At 37.4% G+C, this 23,981-nt stretch overlaps 1 protein-coding gene, 1 long non-coding RNA gene and 1 other non-coding gene across 5 annotated transcripts in view; 1 reads left to right on the forward strand and 2 right to left on the reverse strand.

Annotated features, from left to right (window-relative positions):
• Nucleotides 1–23,981, reverse strand: part of ALDH1A1 (aldehyde dehydrogenase 1 family member A1) — an 86,268-nt gene that overhangs the window by 43,952 nt on the left and 18,335 nt on the right. Inside the window, exon 1 of one of the 3 annotated variants that reach the window (XM_081505446.1) lies at nucleotides 11,080–11,198. The exons of the other annotated variants lie outside the window; for them this stretch is intronic. Coding sequence (XP_081361572.1) covers nucleotides 11,080–11,145 — 66 coding nt within the window. The 5' untranslated portion in view covers nucleotides 11,146–11,198. Of the gene's footprint in view, nucleotides 1–11,079; nucleotides 11,199–23,981 lie in introns of those variants that run through there. 3 annotated transcript variants of the gene reach the window in all.
• On the reverse strand, nucleotides 1,697–1,768 carry TRNAW-CCA (transfer RNA tryptophan (anticodon CCA)). The gene has a single exon. It is a non-coding gene; the product is annotated as a tRNA-Trp (tRNA).
• Nucleotides 11,335–23,981, forward strand: part of LOC145511972 (uncharacterized) — a 61,864-nt gene continuing 49,217 nt past the window's right edge. The window contains exons 1-2 of the long non-coding RNA XR_014058247.1: nucleotides 11,335–11,450; nucleotides 14,059–14,154. This is a non-coding gene — a long non-coding RNA (uncharacterized LOC145511972). The remainder of the gene's footprint in view (nucleotides 11,451–14,058; nucleotides 14,155–23,981) is intronic.

Consider the following 23,981-nt stretch of genomic DNA (forward strand, 5'->3'; position numbering starts at 1 on the left):
TTCACTTACTCACTCACTCTATACTATCTTAAAAAACAAAACAAAACAAATAAACACAAAAACCTTTCCTTGTTCTCCCTGCCCCCATCTCTGCCTAATTGATTTTTCATCTTATTATAATCTTCCTAAGAAAAGCCAGTTCAAATTGTGTCACCTTCTCAGAACATGTAGGTTGTTCTGCTTTCTCAAACTCCTCAGCATAGTGTTCGAGGTGTCTCACCACTTGGCCCCAAGATCATTTTCCAACCTTTTATCCCACTCTTTCCCCTTTGTTTCAGCCTCATTCTACTCTGTTTCTCAGACTGGAGTTTCATTATTTTCTTCTCCTCATACTTCAAACTCTTTTAAAACGTCATTTCCTCCTGAGGATTACACCAGTTGGTCCAGTTGGATTTAACCTCTTTTTTTTTCCTCTTTCCTAACATAGCATTTTAATATCCTACTAATAAATTACTTATTATGTTTTGTTTTGAATTAAAGCTAGCTATCTACACATCAGCTAATCAGATAACAGACAGAAGCTAAAGACATCATGTTATTTGTCCTAGATTCTTTGGCCAGCCTTGCAAATTTCTAATTCTGCATTTTCTCTGCTCTAAAGATAGTGTGACCTCCTCCAACTTTATATCTCTAAACTAAGAGAGCACAAAGTCTCCCCCTGTCAGAAATATGCCCAGAATTCCACTCTTCCACAGTGCAATTTCACCAAAACTCTAATCCATAAAAAGAAGGTACAGAATGTATTGTACTTTGTTAGGCCCGTGGTGAAGCTTTTCATCTCCCACCTAAGGCCTCTTACACTGATAATTTGTGGTTTCAACTTTTCAATAATATGCTCTCAATATATTACAACTTACTTTTTTTTTAATTTATTTATTTTAATTTGAGGCTAATTACTTTACAGTATTGTAGTGGTTTTTGCCATACATTGACATGAATCAGCCATGGGTGTACATGTGTTCCCCATCCTGAACCCCCCCTCCCATTTCCCTCCTCATCCCATCCCTCAGGGTCATCCCAGTGTATTACAAATTATTTTAATCCCTTCATATATTCTCTTTGGTGAAAGAACCATTATAATATGTATGTACCATCTATTTTCATTATCAGACTCTTGTATTTAAATGGTACATAAAACTCCCATTTCAGATTAAAGTCAGTGAATATTTTGTAAATGAACATTAAAGTAAGAACAGAAGTTTATCTATCCTCCTCCAGGCTACTAAAGAGATCAGTGGTAGATGATCTCAAATTACCAGCAATTTCTTGGCATTATTCAGTTTACACCTTTAATATAGGAGAACACAGTGAACTTAATTTTTGTTTGAATTTGTGCTTATACTCATATAACACAAAATGGTTGCTTTTGTTTTATCAGAAGAGTGTTGGTCAAATAATGAGTGGACGCCTGAGAAATACTCTGTTAGTAATAGGAAGACATGGAAGGTTAGTGAGCTATGGCCCTGCTTCCAAGTGGCTGTGATCTAAAAGGAGAGTATATTTATATCACGATCAGTCAGTCAAGAATTGAAGATTGTAGAGTGCAATGACCAAGAGTGAGTGAGTGAGTGAAGTCGCTCAGTCGTGTCCGACTCTTTTGCGACCCCATGGACTGTAGTCTACCAGGCTCCTCCATCCATGGGATTCTCCAGGCAAGAATACTGGAGTGGGTTGCCATTTCCTTCTCCAGGGGATCTTCCCGACCCAGGGATCGAACCCGGGTCTCCTGCATTGGAGGCAGACGCTTTAACCTCTGAGCCACCAGGGAAGTCCTGACCAAAGCAGTGCTTTAATGACCAAAGCAATGACCAAAGCAATGACCACAGCAGTGCTTTAATTAGTAAGTTGCACAGAGAAACTCATAGAAGAAAGGAGCATGGCCTGGAAGAATGCAACCTTGAAAATGAGGACTGAATTGGTAGAAAGAAGGAAAGCAAGGAGCAGAGAGAGGGAACCCTCTTGGGATATTTGGAACACAGTCGAGAGATCAGCCCCAAGCAGAGAATTCCAGTGGAAATAAGTCTTAGATAAATTCCAACGGTGAAAATGAAACCAGTTAGTGATGGATCTTGACACCCAAGTTACTCTATCCTGGCTGTTATGAGACAGTGACAGGATCAAATGGAAGTTTTAGAAATACTGATTTTAATGTACCAAAAATGGATTGAGATAGAGCAAACATAGTCAGGCTCCTCTGGTGGCTCAATAGTAAAGAATCTGCCTGCCAGTGCAGGAGACACAGGTTTGATCCCTGGTCTGGGAAGATCCGCTGGAGAAGGAAATGACAACCCACTCCAGCATTCTTATCTGGGAAATCACATGGACAGAGAGGCCTCATGGACTATGGTCCATAGGGTCACAAAAGTTTCGGACAAGACAGACTTAGTGACTAAACAACAACAACAACAACAACAACCAGAGTCCAGGGGATTAGCCTAGAGACCATTTTAACATTCCAGGCATGAGGTCTTAAGGCTTTAGAGAAGAGTGATGTATCAATATAGTCTGCAAATTATCAATGATATACATTCTCCCCCAAACAGCAGCCATTCAGTATAAAAACAAAACTCGGCACAGATAATGAGATGAAAGAATCAGGCATTGTACTCTCCTTTTCTTCCCCTTAGCTGTGGAGAATTTATTGGTAGGGACTATCTTGATCCTCTTTTTCTCTGTTTTAATTTTATCCAGTTTGTATATGCCTTACAACCAACTGTGTAGCTGAATGTTTTTGAATAATCATCCTTCCTATAGTTATATAAAATGGTTATATGGAGATGTATAGGTTAGTAAATGTTTATTAAAATGATTATGAAACAATTTTAGGTCTGTTGAAATGATCTATTCTGATTTAAACTTCATTTTTCATTTGCTGTTTGCCTTTAGCAAGTTTGGAGGGAAAGGGATCATGCTATAAAAGTAAAAAACAATTATTGGATCCTATTTAACCACTATATTAACTATATTCTAATTATGAAGTTTGGACTCAGGATACTTTTGAATAATATATATGTGCAGTAGACTCCAAGTTCACAATACTGATGGGAAATTATAGATGTCTAGGCATACTCTTAAACTTCAAGTGCCTCTTACTTGGGGAAACAATCAATGGAAATGTTGAGGCAACTTAATAATTGATTTTTGCTCTTTAAATTTTAGATATGTCAGATTGTAAGAGATACATTATATAAACTTTGATTTAAAAAAAGAAAATGGCTGTTTCTTCAATGTAGTTTAGTGTCCAAGAATAAGTCATAATTTTGAAGGAAAGAAAGCCTTTCCTGAGGAAAAGTTCTTATATCTTAGTGTGTTTGGTATAAAGCTACAATTCTAAATAAATAGGCACTTTCCTCAAAATATGACTGGTTTAGATGAAGTTAGATTTGTCTAATAGGCAAATAAAACCTATTAGCCATATCTGCTGAGATTTTGAAACCCGTTGGCTTAAAAGAGAAGCCCTGACTCCCTCCAATAGTCCCTTGGGGTGCCCCAAATTCACCTGATCTATGCAGGACTGCAACCTGGCCGGCAGCTCTGGATACCATAAGAGAAGCCAGCGCTTTCTTGGTGGCAGAGAGATTTTAACAGATCACATTTTCAACACACAAAGAATCTCTTTTAAGTCATGCCAGGAGTGAGGAAGGTTGAAGGGATTCTCCATTTTATGTCACCTGTGTGAAATTCCAAACCTGAGATCCTGAGTCTTTGCCATGAGGAATAATGGGTACAGTTGAAAACATATAGGAAGTGATGGATGTTGTAAATGTGTTAACTTTTCCCCAGCATTAGGAAACTAAAATGTACCAAAGACCCGGAGGGTGGGAAGTGGGGCAGGGAGAAAGAACCAAGATGGGAGCTAATAAGAGAGAGAGACTAAGCAAAAGTCAGGTAGGGGTGTTAAACATTTGAAAGAATCAAAGCCAGATCTTCTGGCAATTATTTTTAACCCAAACCCCGAGGCAGCAAAGCAAAATGTTGAGACTCAAAGTAAAAAAGAAAAAAAAATCCAAAAGGAAATTAAGGAGGAAATAACAGATGGGAGGAAAATGCTTAACTGCAGTCAAAAGAATGAAAACAAAATGAGAGGGTGACCAAAACAAAAGTAGGAGAAATAAAGTTTTTCTTTTTCTTTTCTGTTTTATATTACAGTCTGAGTTCAGTAACATGAGTGTATACTCTTCTCTTACTTGTCTTTGGAAGAGCCTTTTCATCCTTTTCAACTCAATCAGAGGAAAAGAAAAGATGCTGAAGCTTTTCTGTTTTGAGCCACATCATCATTTTGTCCCATAGCTTACAAAAATACTCATCAATAATTTCCATATATTATGTATACCCTATATCAGAGGTAAGCTGCAGAAGCACTAGAAAGTTCTGTAAATATTTAATACTTAACAATACCAAGACCCAATAATATAATTGCTTGCATATATACCTTCCTTCTAAAGAAACTGCCAAATGTAGAGCATAATTCAGCTGTTTGATATTTACATTTCTTTGACTTCTGAAAAAGTATTCGGAGAGCAGTGGAAATGGTCAGTTAATGGAATCAGGGTGAGGGAGGGAGTTGTTCAGACAAAATTTTAAGAAGTGTGATGTTTATGCAAATACCCAGCAAGAAATTCACATTAATAATTCCCACATTACAATAAAGGCATCAGGTATAGATATTATAATATCAGAAAGTCAAATATTAGCAACATTTTACACACCTTGCAAGCAATGCCGGTATTTGTGGGAACTTTTGACAGACAGACTCACACACACTTACACACTCGTGCATACATATACTCAAAATGTATCACTATGATGAAATCCAGTTTACACAAAAATTTACTTTTCTGATTTGTTTATTAGCAGTGGCTCTTAACTAAATGTTTAATAATGAAGTGGTTATTGCTCATATTCTTTGGAATAAGACTCAGTGTGGCCACTTCAATCTAATAAACATATAACACATTTGGCCACAATTATAATAGCATCATGAATACCCAAACCACCACCACTCTAAGCTAGGTAGTTGCCACTTTAAGACAAGTGCATGGCCATTTTATCAATGCTAGTTTTCCCAGGAGAGTTCTTTTACGCTGATCTGTGTTGTATCATCCCATAGATTATCCAGGCCATTTTAGAGATACTAATCTAACTTTGGGTTGCTCTTCAAATGAGCTGTTTCTCATTCTCCTCAAGAGTTCTTCTCACCCCACCCCCTTATTCTGGCAAGTAGTTAATGACAAATAGGTAAAGTCCAGTTTAAGGAAACCCTGTGAACACTTGTTCGGAGAGCCCTTACGAAATGGGAATAACACCCTCTTTTAGGGGATGTGCTATTTACTTAAGGATTTTGTTGATAAGATTTTCTTAAAGCTAGGCAGGTGCCTGAGAACAAAACAGTTTGCCAAGACAGTCTTCAGAGATGAGTTAAATATTACATTCTTAAAGAAAGTTTATATCCCAGGAAAAAAATCAAAGTTGGTTCCATCACTAGCTTGTGGCCATGATCTAGTTCTTGCTGGACTTGCACTTTCTGAAGGAGAAAATAAATACTTCTGACCTGGCTGGGTGCGAGTGGACTTTGCCTGTTTCTCCCAGAAAGTGTGACAGTCACTTTCTGGGAGAAACAGGACATCAGGTCCCTAATTCGATGGTGACCACTGTGTAGGTAAAGTTATAAGACTGACTCAACACTTTTAGACAACTGCTGCTGGTCAACAGACCATGCTTTAAGTAGCATCAACAAATCCTAGAAGTCTGTTAGAAATCCAGAATATCAGACCTCACCTCAGACCTATAGCATTGGAATTTGCATTTAACTTGGTCTGTAAGTGTCACTTACATAATTAAATTTGAGATTACACTGCTTTGGAGTATCTTCTTTCTACCAGTCCACCTGTTTAGAGATCTGATGTCCAAATTATCTCTCTTCTCTTATCATCCAAATTTCCATTCTCTTGGTTAGAGTAAGGAATGAATGATACAAATTAAGTAACAGGTGCAAAAGCACTTGTTAGAGACAATCTAATGAGATTCAAATATTAAATACTGCTATTTTCAGTGTTTAGGGGAAAAAATGAACTCTAGTAGAAAAGAATCAGATCTGAAATGAGAAGATTCAGCTCATTCTGTCTTTGCCTCTTAAAAGCTGTGTGACCTTGAACAAGTCACTTAAGCTATCTGAGCTCAGGTTCCTCAGCTTTAAAATGAGACACGAGAAACATCTTCCCCAGCTCCTTCCTGGCAGCTAGTTATGAACTTCAAATGAGACCAACAGATGAATGTAGTTTTGAACTGTGACATGCAGTGCAAGCATTTGATTTGCTTACATTGGCAACTGAAAATTTTTAGAATTCTCAGAGTCATCTTGGGAAGGGGAGGGTTAAAAAGAGCCTGGACCAAGGAGCATAATAAGTAAGTGCCAGGCACTTTCCACAAATTACCCTAATTCTCACAGCCACTTTCCAAGGTAGTCATTATTATTCCTAATTTACAGACAAGGGAACTGAAACTCAAGGATCTTAGAAGCTTGGCCCAGGTCATATCACTAAATAAGTAGACCAGCTGGAAACTGAAGCCCGGCTTATCTTGTTGAGCTACCTTACCTCGCAGCCATCCCGCTATTTGGATAGTTCCTTGAATATACCACGCCCTTGTCCACAGATGTCCCTGCAGGTATTCTTCCTCTGGGTCTTTGTTTCCTCAATTCCATGGCCACCTTATGTCTGCCTCCCTCAGACTTCCCTTAACTGTCTCCTTCCTAAAGAGGCTTTCCCTGACACCTCATCCAAAGAAAGCTCTTCTCCTCATATTGTCTCAGCTTTCAGTTTTCTGCTTTTTAGTTTTCTTCCCACCTCCTCCAGGAATACAGGGTCCATGAGGCAAGAATCATTCTTGCTGTCTGATATCATGAGACCTAGCAGAGAACAATTCGATGATTTGGTAAATAAAGGGATATAAAATGAGAAAGAGGAAGGGAAAAAAGGAGAAACGAGTGAAAAGAATGGGGTATTTGGAAATGCGTGTGGCCTGAATTTGTTTGTTGTAAGAATTTAAAGGGAGATAATGGTGACACACACACACACACACACTTTAAATCGTGCCTAGCACATAGTATTCAATGATTCATAAACGTTCTTTATCAGAAACATATCTTTAACCTACATGGGTTAAGTGATAATACCAGAAAGCTAGGGAAATATATCCTCCTCCAAGCAAAATTTATTACTCCCTAGGAGTTGAAGAAGTGCAGTTCTCACAGGAATTGCACACCTGTGTCATAGTCTTCTGCATCACGGCCTCTCCCAGCTCAAACCCCACCTTTTCAATCAAATTGGAAAGTCTATTTGTTTCCAGCCTTTCTTATTGTTCTCCTCTTTTTCTAAGTTGGTGGCAAACTTCCTCCTGTTGGCCTGGAAACAGCTGAGCAACAGCTGGAAAGGCTCATAGGCATGTCCCCTCCAGTAATCAGGAGTGGACAAATGAAAGTCAGCATAAAGATAGACTAGGATGCCAGCAACTCCATATCCCAAAGTAGTGATACTTGTCTCAGACGAGTCACTTGGGGTGAGGGCCGAAGCTGCCAGCATTCCAAGTCTAGCTTTGTCATCTACTAGCTGTGCAACTTAAGGAAACTTACTTAGCCGCTCTATTCTTCAGTCTCCTCAACTACAAAGCAGGAATAGTAACATCTTCATAGGGTTATTGTAAAAAGTGAATAAAATCATCATAAATAACTAAAACAGCCATTGGCACAGAGTAAACTCAATGAAACTCAACTATGATATTTCCTGTCTGTGTGAGTGTCTGTGGATATGTGAAATGTCATTAGCCAATGAAGATCTTTTCTAGCATGAATAAGTCATTCATTATTGAGTGAGTTACATTTAAGAGTCAAACTAAATATTTGGGGGTTTGATTCCTGTCTGAGAAAGCTTTCTTCTTGAATTTTCTATTTGTCTTTAAGGTAGAAAACGGTGTTGTAAAGGGAGAATGGAAAACAAAGATACCAAATCCTGTAAGAGAAAGTTCTTGATCCCTGAAATCCAGGATAAACCCTTGGAACTTAGCTCCAATGAAATCCTTGTCAGGTGGGGCATGACTGTGCGAGAAAGAGTGACAGAAAAGCTAGGGGATGACAATGAAAGGAGAAGAACCCTTGTGGGAAACAGGTCTAGGAAAGGCTGAGTAAAGAAGGTCCTGGAAAATTGGATGGAATTCAGAAAAAGAAATAGGATTAAGATGGCTAATGTTAATTGATCACTTCCCATGTGTCAGGTACTATTTCAAGGGCTTCATATGCATTAAACTCATGTAATGCTTTCTTCAACCTTAAGAATTCCCGTTTTACATGTAAGGAAAACCAAGGCAGAGAGAGGTAATGTAGTTTTCCCAAAGATCACATAACTTCCCAAGAAGCTCATCCTTTAAAAGGATGAGCAGAGAGCTGGCAGAGATAGAGTTTGTTTAGAATTGGGAAGGGGGGGATATGAAGATAGAGACAGACTCTGAGTTTGAGTGCATTTATACTGATGTTACTGAGATTTTAAATTCCAAAAACTTTGGTATCATTTTAGAAAGTATTTCTTAAACTCTGATCTCTGTTTTATGCACCTTAAAAAAGTAAGTAGACTGTAAAGTCATAAAAGTTATGCATCAGTGACATCTTTTGTTTGGACTAGAAGCAGTCTCAAGCTTGAGAGCATGTATAGTTCTTCTACTGTAGTTGCAGAAGTTTTTTGTTACTCAGTCTTGCTTGTCTCTTTCCTCCACCTTGTCCCAACAACCAACATATTCTAGTGATAATAAACATGAACACTAAAATAGTGCAAGAAAAATAACATAGTTTAGGGGCTTGCTATAGAAGGTAATTTCTCAGACACTATAAAATCCCTTGCTTATTTTGTTTGCAACCAGGAAAGTTAGCTAATAACCATCTTTTTCCAACTCCTCTTGCAAGTGCAAATCCAATACAGTTCTTCAGTTAGGCACAGTAAAAAGAAAATGCAAAGGCATTTGAAAAAGCTCACCCATTTAGATTTAATTACATAAATAACTGCTGTCCTCCCAAGTGTGAAAATGCTGTAACCAATAAATCAGACAATAAAATGCTATCTGAGCAGAACAGATTTATAGAGAAGATGTGTGAGCAATCGAAATTCACTGACTTGCTTGCATTGGGTATTTTTACCCAGAAAAGTTCTTATATGCAAGAGCAAATTGCATATAATCCTGCTCTTGGAATCTTGCCTCCTTTTGAGCACTTAGGTCAGTTAGTTTCCCTAGAGGGTGTTCTTGTATAATGACTTTTAAATGAACAGGCAATTTTAATCTTAAAATCATCTCTATATGTTAAAGAATCACTAGATCTATGTTTGTATATATATTTTGAGGACTATCTCATTTGTCCATTACTGTTTCTCACATGTTTAATTAATAACTACTTGATGAAGCTTAGTTCAGTAGAAAGAATATTTCATATTAGAGTTCGCTGGAAATTCACAGACAAGGAAGACTTCAAACTTTTGTAAACCAAATTTTTAAAAGATGTGACATTCAGACTACCAAAAAATGTGACATTCAGACTATCAAAATATCTTCCCAATATGATGGGGAAAAACAAAACAAAACTGTGTTATAATAGTAAGGGAATAATTCAATCATTGCCAGTGGTTTTGATCTTTATAAAATGAATGCATTTTTAAATGTATTTACTTTAGATTGAAATATCTTGCAAATGACAAACAGGAAGAAAGTTGGGAAAACTGGAGTCTTGTTATCTGTTAGGTGTGCTTTTGCCAAGTGCAAAATCTTTGGAGGGTATAGTCTAATCGCATTTTTCATGTTCCCATTTGGAATAAAATCAAATGGACAAAAAAATATTTTCCCTTTTAATAAAACCTTGTAAAAATAATACTTTAATACACTTTATAAATGTTGGTCAACCATGTTAAAGGCACAATCTGATCTCTGCAGACACTTTTCTATGGAAAAGAGCCAGTCAGCTGAACAACTTCCTCATTTGTTGTGCTTATGAAAATGAAAATCTAACAGACTAGAATTTCAAAACCATCCATAGTTACAAGTCAGGAAACAATAATAGCAGGACTTTACCATTAACTTACAGTGCTCTTGGAATTTCCTTGGTTAATTCAGGCAGCTAAGTGGCTATCCCTGAGTGGGAATAGTTACTTTCTTACTTTCCTTTCTGCATCACACCATAAAGCTCACTTCTTAAATGATCTTGGTTAGATTGGTTTTGTTTATTTGTTTCTCTGAAAGTTCTAGGCTCTGACTAGAAAGCAGGAATGTAACAGTGTGAAACAGGCAAAGTTCAGAGATACTCTTGATTGACTCAAATAGGATCCATTTCCTCCTTCTCCCTAACTGTGGATTTTTAAGTCTGGGTCTGGCTCCTGCTCTTTTTTCTCTAAATATTTATCAGCTAACAATTACACGCCGGCTCCAATGGCAATGAATTTGGCTGAAGAAATAAATAAGAAGGCTTTCTTTTCCCAAATATGCTAAATAATGCAAGGGCCATGTAGTTTTTTGTAACTGGAGTTTTCCTTCATCCAATTATCAGATTCAGGTCTTTCAATTTTAACACTCGTTTGACATATATAAAAATCATGTTACTTCAGTATGGTCTGTTTTACTTCACTATACTCTGTTTCTCTCTCTTTTTTTTTTCCTTTAAAAAAAACGATTTCCCATTTGTTTGCCTGTTTCCAGTAAGTTTCTCTAGTAAGTATTTGCCTCTCTTATACATGCTGGGTGCTCTGCCTAAAGTTAATAGAACTGCTTAGTAAAGTCCACTGAATCCTGGCACAAGAATCTATTACAGCAAAGAGCATTCCTTTTACTTAGAAATATTATAAGGAATAAATTTCTGAAAAGTTGCCAGATACGATTTAGAATTCATTATGTGATCAAGACACTAAACCCAGACCTGCATTTTGCAAGCCTTTTATTTTTATATTTGCAAAGGGCTCTCTACACCAGTTTACTTAAATTGACCTTTTGTGCTTTAAATAAATGTGGTTTTTATAAAGCTGAGGCAAAGCAGCAAGCAGAAGTTGTACTAACCTTAGTATATTTAAACTTCAAATTGGTGAGTGGGGCAGGTACGTCTGGCATGGCTGAGGACGACATTGCTGGTTCCGCTCCTGGAACACAGGTGACAGGCTCAGCGATTTGGTTCTGATAGAGCACTTGGCTTTATTTGTTCCTTTTTATCTGCATGGGCTAAGGTTTATTTGCATACTGGGATATGATTGGATGAACAAACTCGGAGCAAAAAGAAAACGACACTACTTATTTGTAACACCTAGAGCAGGAAGCCCTTGACTTTAAACTTAAATCCTTAAGAAACCAGTGCTCCAGCATTGAAGCTGCGTCCGGAGACAGGGCACTATTTGCAGATGAATTAATTTACAAAGCCGAAACCTGTGATAAGGGTAGGAAGCACAGCTGCTCTGGCCACTAAGGCCAGTTATTATTTTTTTGGCTTTTCGTGCTTTTTATGTTATTGTGAAACTTTCTGTGTTCTGACAGACTTGGAGTCAGAAAATTCGAGGACTGAAGAGGAATCTCAAAGGGCACTTGTTCTTAGCAGAGGCGAGTGAGGCAAGGACCTTGGCCAGGTGTCTTTAGGACAGTGCCATCCGCGAATCTGTCCATGTCCCAGAAAAGCAGGGTGCTTTTCTTTAGGTCCCCTCTAGAGACCCCACCCCAAGGCCACTTTAAAAGAATCATACCCATCAAATGTATTTCAGTGCTTTGTAAGCAGACCTACTAGGATTTCGGGAGCTCTAAATTATCTTTATCTTTATTTAAATGGTCTTTACCTAAATTATCTTTTATATGTGGGAACAGAAATGTCAGCAGGATTTTTTAGGGAACTCAGACTGTGCTGTCACACACTCACCACAATAGCAAATGGCAATATCGTCTGCTAAAACTCTCTTAAAATGAAAGTAACCTCTGGTTTTAGAAGTTGGCTGGTATTTATCAATCATTGACGCAGGCAATTGTACCAAGAGTGAATTTAAACAGGACTCCTGAGTAATATAGGTTCTTAAAATGAGATTAATGTTACAAGTTGGGAACATTCAAAAAGGACAGTTTTTAACTGTACTACTCCCATTTTTAAGTATAAAAGTTTATTTTATCGAAAGTCTAGCAAAAGTGACAGAACAAGATGGGAAAACTTGGGTGCTTTTAACCAATTACTCAGAATTAAGAGTAATAATTATTTCTTCCAGTGAAAAGTGCCAGCTTTTCCAAATATGGGATTTAAGTAGGGAAGCTAAGGTTTGTTGAATAGTTACTCCAAATCAGGGGCAGGAACCGTACTTTCTCTTTCCGCCCTCACTGTGTTCCCTACTTTACAGACATAAAATAGCTTGTTTATGAACACCAATCTTATAAGTACAAAACCAAAATTTCATTTCAGGCCAGTGTGACACCAAAACCCTGGTTCTCATTCCAATTTATTCTCCTTGTCCTCCTCTCCATAAGAGCGTTCCCAGATGGGCTCGAGAGTCGGCTGTTTTGTTCTCTGAGTCATCACCCTCACAGGCCCTCAAACATAGCCTTTTATTTGTCTAAGATGGGGGTCAGCAAATTTTTTTCTGTAAAGAGAGAAAGATTATTTTCTGCTTTCTAGGCCACATAGTTTCAGTTTTGATTTATTCAACTCTACAGTCAACCGATACCATAATACACTTTGCAATACAATTTTATTTACAAAAACAGATTCAGCTCATAGGCCAGGCCCCTAGATGCTAAGACAACCATCTCTGAGGTCCTTGCCTCCCCTGTGCCTCTGCTTGAAGACCAGATAGAAACTTCTGGGCTGTTTCATTGTTTTTTTCTCTCTTTCCCTATCCCCCTCACTCACAATTTCATTCTTTTTGGAAAATCTAATTGTTTTCTCTCTTAAAAATGTGTTTTGAATTAAATGCACAATTACACAACAGCTGTTACATAACTCGCAGAGTGGTGCTCTGGCCAGGCCCAGACAGCTGTGTTTTGCTCCTTTCTTCTGCTCTCAGCCTTGCAGTTGTTTGTGGAGTCACACACTTGTCCAGGCAGTGAAAGCTCAATGCTTCACAGCACACTTGGTGTGTCATCTCACCATCTATATGCTCATTCTTAATCATATTTTATTGAATAATTACATAATAACAGATCCCTTTATGCCAGATATTACAGAATGTGGTAAAAGGAAGAGCTATGAAACAGGTTACCACACCTGCCCATTAAATTTTTACAAATATTTACCAAGTATCTTCTGTAAGGAAAGCATTGTGATTAGAGGATCAGGAACTCTCCCACCTTAATCTTACTTGAAGGGCAGATTTTTCTTATCCAGAAACCACAGAGCCTGAGATCTCTGCTTCTGAAATAAGTATTGATATCATCCATCTCCTAGAATTTGTCTTGTAGAATAGTATGTTCTTAGGAGTGGTTGCATGGGTAAAAGGCCAAGGAGATCACTTCCCTCCTTTACAAAGGGAAAATGGCTTTCGTGAGAACCCAGGGACCAGGAAGCCCCACTTCAAGACTGGGTCAAAGCTTGTAAATTTTTATATACGATATATATTGTGTATTTTAGCAGGGTTATGCAGCAGAGGATGGGCTAGAAATTAAACTTGGGAGTCGTAGGTGAAGGATGTTTAATCATCCTTTCCTTCCTAGGGACAAGTTAAATTACACCCCCCACACACACACACATACACTCCCGTGAAGGGGTGGGAAGAGGAACATAATTTTATTTTCTTTTAAATCTGACTTTTTCTAGTCCTTGGTGAAAACTGTCATTATCCCAAGAACCATACACACTAGGTCTCCAACCATGGCTGAAACTGCTATCTCATAGTATAAGGAATCTCTCTTAAACTCCTCTGAAACTCAAGCCTTAGTCACTGAAAAGCTGTTGGGGCCTAAGCTTCTCCCACTCATATGAATAACTGAAATAAAAAACATGCACATTTAACACACATAACTGTATGGTGAAATAAAAAATTACTGATCTCCACATTTTCTGATTTCAAAATCCAGGATCAACCCGTTGGAGCTGAACTTGCTTTGCTTAGTGACATCTGCTGTCCCTGACTCTTCAGTGTCGCCTTCAGCATCACAGGGTGAGTCTGCTGGGTGGTTAACCCAGCGATGGATATGTCCCCTTGCTTTTGATCACTGCAGTTTCAACAGACGCCACATGGGTTCACGTGCCTGTTTGGCCTTTAATAATTTGGAAAAAAAATGGATCTTGTTATGTGATGAGAGAATCTGTGCTCGATTGGCAAGTTGGTATTAAAAAGGGAGGTGGAAGAAGCATTAGAGTGTGTGAACATACCTTTTGGTAGGCTAATTTCTGTTCATCTGACATCCTTTGCCCATTAGCAATTTTTTTTTTTATTTTATAACCTTTGATTTCTCCTGCTCCTCACATATCCTATCAATTGTTTTCTCTTTGTCTTGTGTTACTAAGATGGCAGATGCCCCTCTTATCTGATACAATCAGGATACTAACTAATTAGAAGGGTAACTAAAAGAAACATTAGATTAAAGCCTCTATAAGACTATTTAGTTTAAATAGATTTTTGCTGAACTTCATGGGCCAAATCCATTTCTTAGAGCTGGGTCTGCTGCTTGAGCTTGAAATAACCTTGCATAAATAGTGTTCACATTGTTTTTGTTTCCTCAAAATGCAGAAAGAAGTTTAAAGCCATTAAAGACATCTTTGAGGCAATCTGAATGCAGACTACTTTGAGAGTTTTATACAATTTCTAGTTTTTTTTACAATTGTCTTATGTATAGATTGTTATTATGCCAACGTGTTTCATAATTTGACAAGATTGAGTGCCTAACACTCAGTTTTGTTTTCATAGAAATCAATTGCCCTTTCCTCCTAATAAATCAGCAACTTAAATAACATTTAATTCAACCATGCCGTTGAAACACTAGGTTCACATGAATGGTAAGAATTTGGAGCAAAGAGATTTGACTACTGGTAAGCAGAGAGGATTGTATCCAAAACTGAGTGTATGCAGACATGAGTGTCAGTACTATTTTTTTCTCTTTTAATTTATTTTTATTAAAAATTTTTAGTCAAATATGCCATATATGTGTACATGCATGCTAAGTCACTTCAGTTGTGTCCAACTCTTTGAGACCCTATGGACCATAGCCCGCCAGGCTCCTCTGTCCATGGGATTCTCCAGGCAAGAATACTGGAGTGGGTTGCCATGCCTTCCTCCAAGGGATCTTCCGGACCCAGGGATCAAACTCATGTCGCTTACATCTCCAGCATTGGCAGGTTGGTTCTTTACCACTAGTGCCACCTGGGAAGCCCATAACATAAGCCCATAAGCTGCAAAAATCATAACTTTTTTTGTAGTAACATCTCAACAAAAATCATGAAAGAAACAAAACAAAACAATCACCACTGGGATCAAGTAAAGAACAATATTAGAAGCTCAGAGCCCACTTTGTACATCCTTTCTGTCACTATGTCCTTCTTCCTGACCCCAGATGACCAGTAACTTAATTTCTAATGCCACACATTCTTTTCTCCCTGGTTTTGAATTTGTAGACAAATTATACAGTCAGAATATTCTTACAAAGGAAATTCAGAGATGCAAGTTAATCTGGGAAGTGAGTTAAATCATGATTGTAAGTAAAGAAAGTTTCTCAGGGAGTACTCTTCACTGAAATATCCTCCAATAAATATAAATTATAAGTGCAAAATGCACAGCAACAAGTTAGCATTTTTAAGTCAAGGGTATTTTTTTTTACTCCCAATCCTGGCACATGGAAGGGTGAAGAGAAATTACCCTTTTCCTATAGAGTTTCTCAGAGCTTAATAATGCTTGGCAAACTGCACTAAAATTATAAAAATATTCAACTCTTATTCTATGTCTAGAAATTTATTTTAAGGAAACAATCAAATATGTCTAAATTATGAATAAGTATCTTTAAAATAATATAAAGTTTAAAATACCAAATGGTTTAGATAAATCATGGTTAGTGAAAAAAGTAAACAAATACTTGGGGAATTTTTGTGTTACGCTATAAATTATTTTTTTAAAAAACAGGTTAACAGGTTATAAACCTGTGTACTATCTGTAGGTATGCTGAGAAACTGTGCTTTACTTTTAGTATTTGCCTGAAATCTGCAATTTGCCTTTGACCTCTGCCTCAGTGTTTGGAAAGCTAAATAGCTGAATTTTGACTTCACTGTCATTTCTGCCATTCTGAATCTATGCATGATAAAAAAGAATCCTGTGATTTCTTTTTGTTATATTTTATATAATTTTCCCAGACAGAATAATGACTCCTAAAGCTCCTGGAAGCTGTGAAAGTCAGTTTATATGGCAGAAGAAATGTTGCAGTTGTAATTTAATTAAGGATCTTGAGCAATTATTTATTTTGGATTGTCAGGGTGAGTCTTAGATGGAATCCCAAGTATCCTTAGAAAAAAGAGGCAAAGGCAATTTGACCACAGAAACAGGAGGTGGCTTGGTCACTGAAGCTGCTAGCTTTGACAAGTAAGGGGCCAGGAGCCAGGGAATCCATGGAATGCAGTTCTAGAAAATGGAAAATATAGGGAACTGGATTCTTCTCCAGAATCTCTGGAGGGTGCTGGCTCAGCCCATCCCTCTGACCTTGACCAGTGAAACTGATTTCAGTACTCCGACCTCTAGAGTTTCAAGAGAATAAATGTGTGCTGTGTTAAACCACTAAGTTTATGGTAATTTGTTACATCAGTCATGGGAACCCAATATATAATCAATGTAAGCACGAGTTCAGGGTTGCTAAATAGTACAAGCCGTTACTGATCATGTGCTCTGCATGTTTTTCTGGTTTATTGTTAAAATCTAAATATTCATGTTCAAATAAAGCCTCCCTCCCATCTGATCTTGGAATAGAAACTTCTCAGGTGCTTGACATCTTGAAAACTTTTCAGTTTCAGTTGTAGTATAAATGGATAGTCAATCAATTGCAAAAGTAAAATGCAATAGATAATGCTGTTTATGAAAGCCATTAATTTTTTTAATAATTATTTTAGCTGGACAATATCAAACCTGGTTTGAATTTGCTTCCTTGAATTTGTTCCCACATTTTAAAATTATTTGTACCCAGATCTATAACCAAAATCCCAACTTAACTTTCAGGCTTTACATTCCAGCTGCTTGTTGGTTACCTGAGCTACATGTCACATCTAGTCAGGTAGCTGGGTTTGAAAATTGAGAGCCTGCATATTTGTTTCATGTGGACCATGCAGTATGATTAAAAAAAAAGAAGAAGAAGAAAATAAACATTTACGTAAAAAAACAAATTTTAACTTGAACATTGGAAGACTCGAAGAGTATTTTAGCCTGCCTGCCCATTGGAATCAACTAGGGAATTCAAAACAAAACAAAAGAGATTCTGATTCAATAATAGGAATTTCAGCCCAGCTATTGGCATGCATTTAAAGTTCCTCAGGTAATTGTAATGTGTGGTCAGCTGTCAGAACCACTGAAGCAGCTCTGACTCTATTTCCTCATGTTGTTCAGAGTTGGAGCGACATGCACATCACCTGGAAAACTTTTAGAAATGCAAACTCCCAGGTTCCATCTCAGACCAACTGAATCAGAATCTTTAGAGATAGGGCCCAATAATCTGTGCTTTAAGGAACCCATCAGGTGATTTAGAGTTAAAGTCAAGTTTGAGCACCACAGCACTAAACATAGACCCAACATATCTCTAATATTTAGTTCAACCTATTTTCACTGAAGTTAACTACCTAGTCTCTTAGCTTATATTTTAAGACCCCCTGATTGAACTCACTGGCTCAGTGGGTAAAGAATCTGCTTACCAGTGCAGGAGACAGAGGACACTCAGTTCAGTCTCTGGGTCAGGTAGAGGAGGAGATGACAACACACTCCAGTATTCTTGCCTGGATCTGGATAATCCCATGGGCAGAGGAGCCTGGCAGAATACAGTCCAGGGGATCGGGAAGAGGTGGACCCGACTGAGTGACAGAGCATGCACACCCACACAATTGAACTCAGTATCATTTCTCAAAATCAAACTTTTTTCTTGAATTTTCCCCTTCTGATTATGACAAAACAACACTGGCCAAATTTCAGGCATCTGTGATTCCTTGCCTTTTTTCCTAAAAGACTATTAATTTTATTTATTGAAGTAATTATTACCTTCAACTGTCTAGTGTCATGACATTGTAGTTCTGGATTTTAAAGAGGAAAGTACTCTCATATTTTTAATCCAATCTAAGAGTTTCTGATTACAAGAGTCTTCATTAAACACATACATTTAGTCCATTTCTACTTCTATTGTGATGACTCGTGTACTTTATGCTTTCTGTTTGTCCTTATATCAGTTAGGGTTAGGTTTGGTGCCCATCATGAAAAATCCAGAATAAATACTCAAAATGGAAATGGATTTCTCTTTCACATAAACAGATATTTATAAATTGCTCATCCAGGGTAGCCGTGGTAGCAGGGTTGAGAGATACAGAGGCTCCTTTCAGCTCACTGCCCCAGCATCCCTGAACTATGACTCCTGGCCTCCTGATAAGAGAAGACTGCCAGAATTCCAACCATTACATTCATATTCCAGGATTCAAGTGAAGAAGGGGGAAGAAAAATGACAAAAGACTAGAGGACACTCAGTGATCAGAGTTTAGTCACATAAACACACTTAACTATAAGGAAAAATAGATTGTACACTTTTTTCTGGGCAGCCAGGCTCATAGGTCAAAATCAGTAATTGTAATATTAAGAAGGGAGGACTATTGCAGAGGTAACTGCATACTCTTTTTCTTCTTATCTCTCTTCTCTGGTATAGAGTACAATTTCTTTATTCCTCCATTTTCACTTCTTTTCTTGTTTAGAAGAAATATATTTTGTTTTTATTTGTCAAACTATAAATTTTAATGCACTTCATTTAAGGATATAAATTTCCCTCTAAGCATGTCTTTAGCAACATCTACAGGTTTGGATAGGGCTTCCCTGGGCGCTCAGCAGTAAAGAATCCACCTGCCAATGCAGGAGACGCAAGAGACGCCGTTTCAATCCCTGGGTCAGGAAGATCCCCTAGAGAAGGAAATGGTAACTCTATTTTTGCCTGGGAAATCCCATGGATAGAGGAGCCTGACAGGCTACTGTCCATTGGGTTGCAAAGAGTTGGACGTGAATTTAGCAACAAGACAACAAGTTTGAATACAGTAGTTTCATTTTTTCAATTGAAAATAGTTTCTAATTTCCATTGTGATATTGTCCTTGACTTATAGTTTATTTTGGTGTGCATTTCTTAAGTTTTCTACTGGTTGGCAATAAACAACACCCAAATCTTTGTATCTTACATTACTAAGGCTATCATGTACTTGCCAATTTAGCACTGCTTTATCTTACTTGTGAATTGAACTTGTTATCACTATAAGATGTCCCTATTCATGTCTATGCTTTTTGCCTTCATCTGATAAATTATAGCCACAGTAGCTTTTCTTTGGATTGGAATTTGTATAATATATATTCTTCCATCTTCTTACTTACAATCTCTGTGTATGTATTACATGTCTCTTTGGGCTTCCCTGGTGGCTCAGATGGTAAAGAATCCACCTACAATGCAAGAGACCTGGGTTTGATCCCTGGGTTGGGAAAATTCCTTGGGGGAGGGTATGGCAACCCACTGCAATATTCTTGCTTGGAGAATCCACATGGACAGAGGAGCCTGGCGGACTACAGTCCATGGGTTGCAAAGAGTCAGACACGACTGAGCAACTAAGCACATTAAATGATGCACTATTGGGTTTTATTTACTTATGCAGCTTAACAGATTTTCTCTAATTAGATCACTTATTTTATTGACATGTAAGATAATGTATTTATAAATTTATGTTGAAAATCTATCGTCTTACTAAATACTTTTATGTTACTTGCTCTATTTTTCTTTTCTCTTTTAAAAATTGATTAAAAATTTTTAGTTTTAAAATTAAACTAAATATTAATTTAACATTTAATGTACATTCATGTAAATTAATTTAAAAATTAATTATTTATTCTCTGTGTAATTTGGGGAATTTTATACTATTTTTATTATTTTAATAGTTTTTCAAATATTATGTATATTTTTCACTTATTAAATTCTAAGATTAATTTGTACCTTTACTCTTTTCCTTGGCTAATCTTACTTAGAACATTTTAAACTCCTTTACACCTCTTCCCATAACATGTCATTGTTGGTGGATGTTTCTTTGAATATTTGTGTGGGAACTTCCCTGGTAGTCCAGTGGTTAACAAACTGCCTTGTAACGCAGGGGACGTGGGTTCAATCCCCAGCCAAAAAACTAAGATCCCACATGCCGCAGAACAGCCAAGCCTTCTCACGGTGGCAGAGAACTACTGAGCCCGCATGCTCCAGAGCCTGTGTGCCACAACTAGATAGCCTGAGTGTCACATGTAAGATCCAATACAGCCAAGTAAATTAAAAATATATATATTTGTATGCATGTCAATGTTATTAGATAATCTATTTTCCACTCCAGGTTCATTTAATCTCCTTGTCTCATGGCATGGCTCTTTTTGCCCTCTGGCTTCTGGTTTGGCTCAACCAGAAAGAAAGGGAGGGAGATGCTGACAGGAGAATGGAGTGCAGCAAGAGGGAAAGGCCAGGCCACTTCCTCCCTTGCTTCTCCCATGACTGAGTGGCATTCTGGCAGGGTTCTCACAGGGCTGAGTCTTCCTGTATAACTGCCGGCCTTGTTGAGTGTTCCTCACTTGAAAGTGCTGGCTTTATTCACTGGGCTCTGAAAACACCATTTACTTTTCCTGTCTCCTCAATCTTTCAGAAGTAGTCACTGCTTTTCACCTGTGCAAGCTCTGGGTTATCCAGTACCTTTGTGGATTGTCCACCTTTCTGTAAGAAATTCCTTCATTACATCATTTTCAAAACTTCAGCCAGGTGTGCCTTCTGTTTTTCCTGTGACCCTGGTATTATCCCTTTAGAATTTTAGATACATCTTTTTTCCTTGTTTAATAGTATAATTGTTTGTATAATTGGTTATGTATAATAACATAATAAGCACTAGCAAACCTCCACACAACACAAAATACTTTGAAGATAACCTACATGTACACTTGTAGGTCCTACAGTCCATTGCTCTGTCCCTTCTCTCCTACTTGGATGAGAAAATTAGGAAACCTGTGTTCATTATTCTCTTGATTGACTTCCATTGTATCTCTATGTATTCCAGAAAATGGTATGTATATGGTTGTGTGTGTGTAAGTGTCTACATGTTAATTATTTCTAACTTTATAAAAATAGACTCTTTTTTTCTTTTTCTTACTTGCATGTTATATTGATAGGATTCATCCATAGTAATGTACATCACTGTAGTTTTTTATTTTGACTGCTGGGTAATAAACTTTTCTGATAATAGTTTATTCATCCAGAATTGATAATGGGTTTTGGGGGGGCTTGTATGAACATATTTGCATATATTTTTACTGGCTATATATCTAGAATCAAATCTGATATTTCTTACGGAAAAGGAATGTTAAGCTTTGGTATATAATGCCACAGTGGTTATATCAATTTGCACTTCTGTCTTAAATGGAAAAATGACCCTGTGTATCCATATTCTTTAGCATTTGAGTCTCAGGCTTTTTAATTTTTAATAAAGTGATACAAGATGGTACCACATTGGGATTTGTATTTGTTCTTCCTTGGTTACTAAATATCTTGAATACCTCATCATATGTTTATTAGTCAGTTTTGTTTTTGTAAAAGTGTGTTTACATGATTTGCACTGTTTTATTAGAATGCATATTTTAAATAATTTTGTAATATTTAAAAATATACAATTGATTCTGATCATTAATCACATTATTAATGTCTTCTCTCAGTTATAAATCTCTAAATTTTACTTCATATACAGTATATTTTTAATGATCAAAATGTTCTTAATTTTAATACAGTTAAATTTATCAATCTTTTATTTTTACAATCAATATTTTTTGCGCTTTTTAAAAGAAAACTATCCAAATATCACAGACTAAAGATATGCTGATATCTTTTCCTACTAAGAACATTAAAATTCTATTTTTCCCTTTGAAGCTTATATGGGAATGATTTTTGTGAATAGTGTGAAGTGGGCTTCCCTGGTGGCTCAAACGGTAAAAAATCTGCCTGTAATGTGGGAAAGGAAGATCCACGGGAGAAGGGAATGGCAACCAACTCCAGTATTCTTGCCTGGACAACTCCACGGACTGAGGATCCTGGTGAGCTACACTTCATGGTGTCGCAAAAATTTGGACACAACTGAGTGACTAGCACTTTCACTTTTCAGGGTATGAAGGAAAGTCAGTGGTGTGCTACAGCTGACTCATACTAGCTCAGGAAACTTGATTGTTAACCTTTCAGGAATTTCAGAGTCAGATGACTTTACATTGGTTGTTGTTGTTGTTCAGTCACGCAGTCATGTCCAACTCTTTGCAACCCGATAACTGCAGCACGCTAGGCTTCTCTGTCCTTCACCATCTCCCAGAGCCTACTCAAACTCATGTCCATTGAATTGGTGATGCCATCCAACTATCTCATCCTCTGTCGTCCCCTTCTCTTCCCACCTTCAATCTTTCCCAGCATCAGGATCTTTTCTAATGAGTCGGCTCTTTGCATCAGGTGGCCAAAGTATTGGAGCTTCAGCTTCAGCATCAATCCTTCCAATGAATATTCAGGGTTGATTTCCTTTAGGACTGACTGGTTGGATCTCCTTGCAGTCCAAGGGACTCTCAAGAGTCTTCTTCAACACCACAGTTCAAAAGCATCAATTCTTTGGCACTCAGCCTACTTTATGGTCCAGCTCTCACATCCGTACATGACTACTGGAAGAAACCATTAAACTCAATCATGGGTGCAGTATTTGCATTATGGGAATTGTCAAATGCTACAAACCAGTGAAAATCAGGACTTTTTTGTTTTATTTTGTTTTTACACAGTTGGTTTACCAGCACAGCATTGATAATCTTCTTTATGTGGATAAGCATTTTTTCAAGTTCCTTTCATTGAACATCTTACTTTTCTTCAATAACTTGACGTGCTACCTTGTCATAGAATGACATGTCATACAAAATATGTGTGTTGGGGCAGGGTGTCTTTATGTTATATCTCTGGTCATTGTGTCTATCCAACTACCAACATCATATTGTCTTAAATAGCATATATTAGTGTATATATAGTAGAGTAATATTAGAATACTAAAGTTACTAAATTTAGAATACTAAAATTAGTATCTATTAGTACATATAGCTTTATAATAAGCTATTTCCAACTCTAACATCCATACATGACTACTGGAAAAACCATAGCTTTGACTAGACGGACCTCTGTTGGCAAAGTAATGTCTTTGCTTTTTAAAATCCAGTCTAGGTGGGTCATAGCTTTTCTTCCAAGGAGGAAGTGTCTTTTAATTTCATGGCTGCAGAAAACTGTATGCAGGTCAGGAAGCAACAGTTAGAACTGGACATGGAACTACAGACTGGTTCCAATGAGGAAAAGGAGTACGTCAAGGCTGTATACTGTCACCCTGCTTATTTAACTTATATGCAGAGTACATCATGAGAAACACTGGGCTGGAAGAAGCACAAGCTGGAATCAAGATTTCCGGGAGAAATATCAATAACCTCATATATGCAGATGACATCACCCTTATGGCAGAAAGTGAAGAAGAACTAAAGAGCCTCTTGAGGAAAGTGAAAGAGGAGAGTGAAAAAGTTGGCTTACAGCTCAACATTCAGAAAACTAAGATCATGGCACCTGGTTCCATCACTTCATGGCAAATAGACAGGGAAACTGTAGAAACAGTGGCAGACTTTATATTTTTGGGAGCTCCAAAATCACTGCAGATGGTGACTGCAGCCATGAAATTAAAAGACGCTTACTCCTTGGAAGGAAAGTTATGACCAAGTTAGACA

This window comes from Giraffa tippelskirchi, chromosome 1 (assembly GCF_054371585.1).
Source record: "Giraffa tippelskirchi isolate mGirTip1 chromosome 1, T2T-mGirTip1v1.2.pri, whole genome shotgun sequence".
Taxonomy (NCBI): Eukaryota; Metazoa; Chordata; class Mammalia; order Artiodactyla; family Giraffidae; genus Giraffa; species Giraffa tippelskirchi.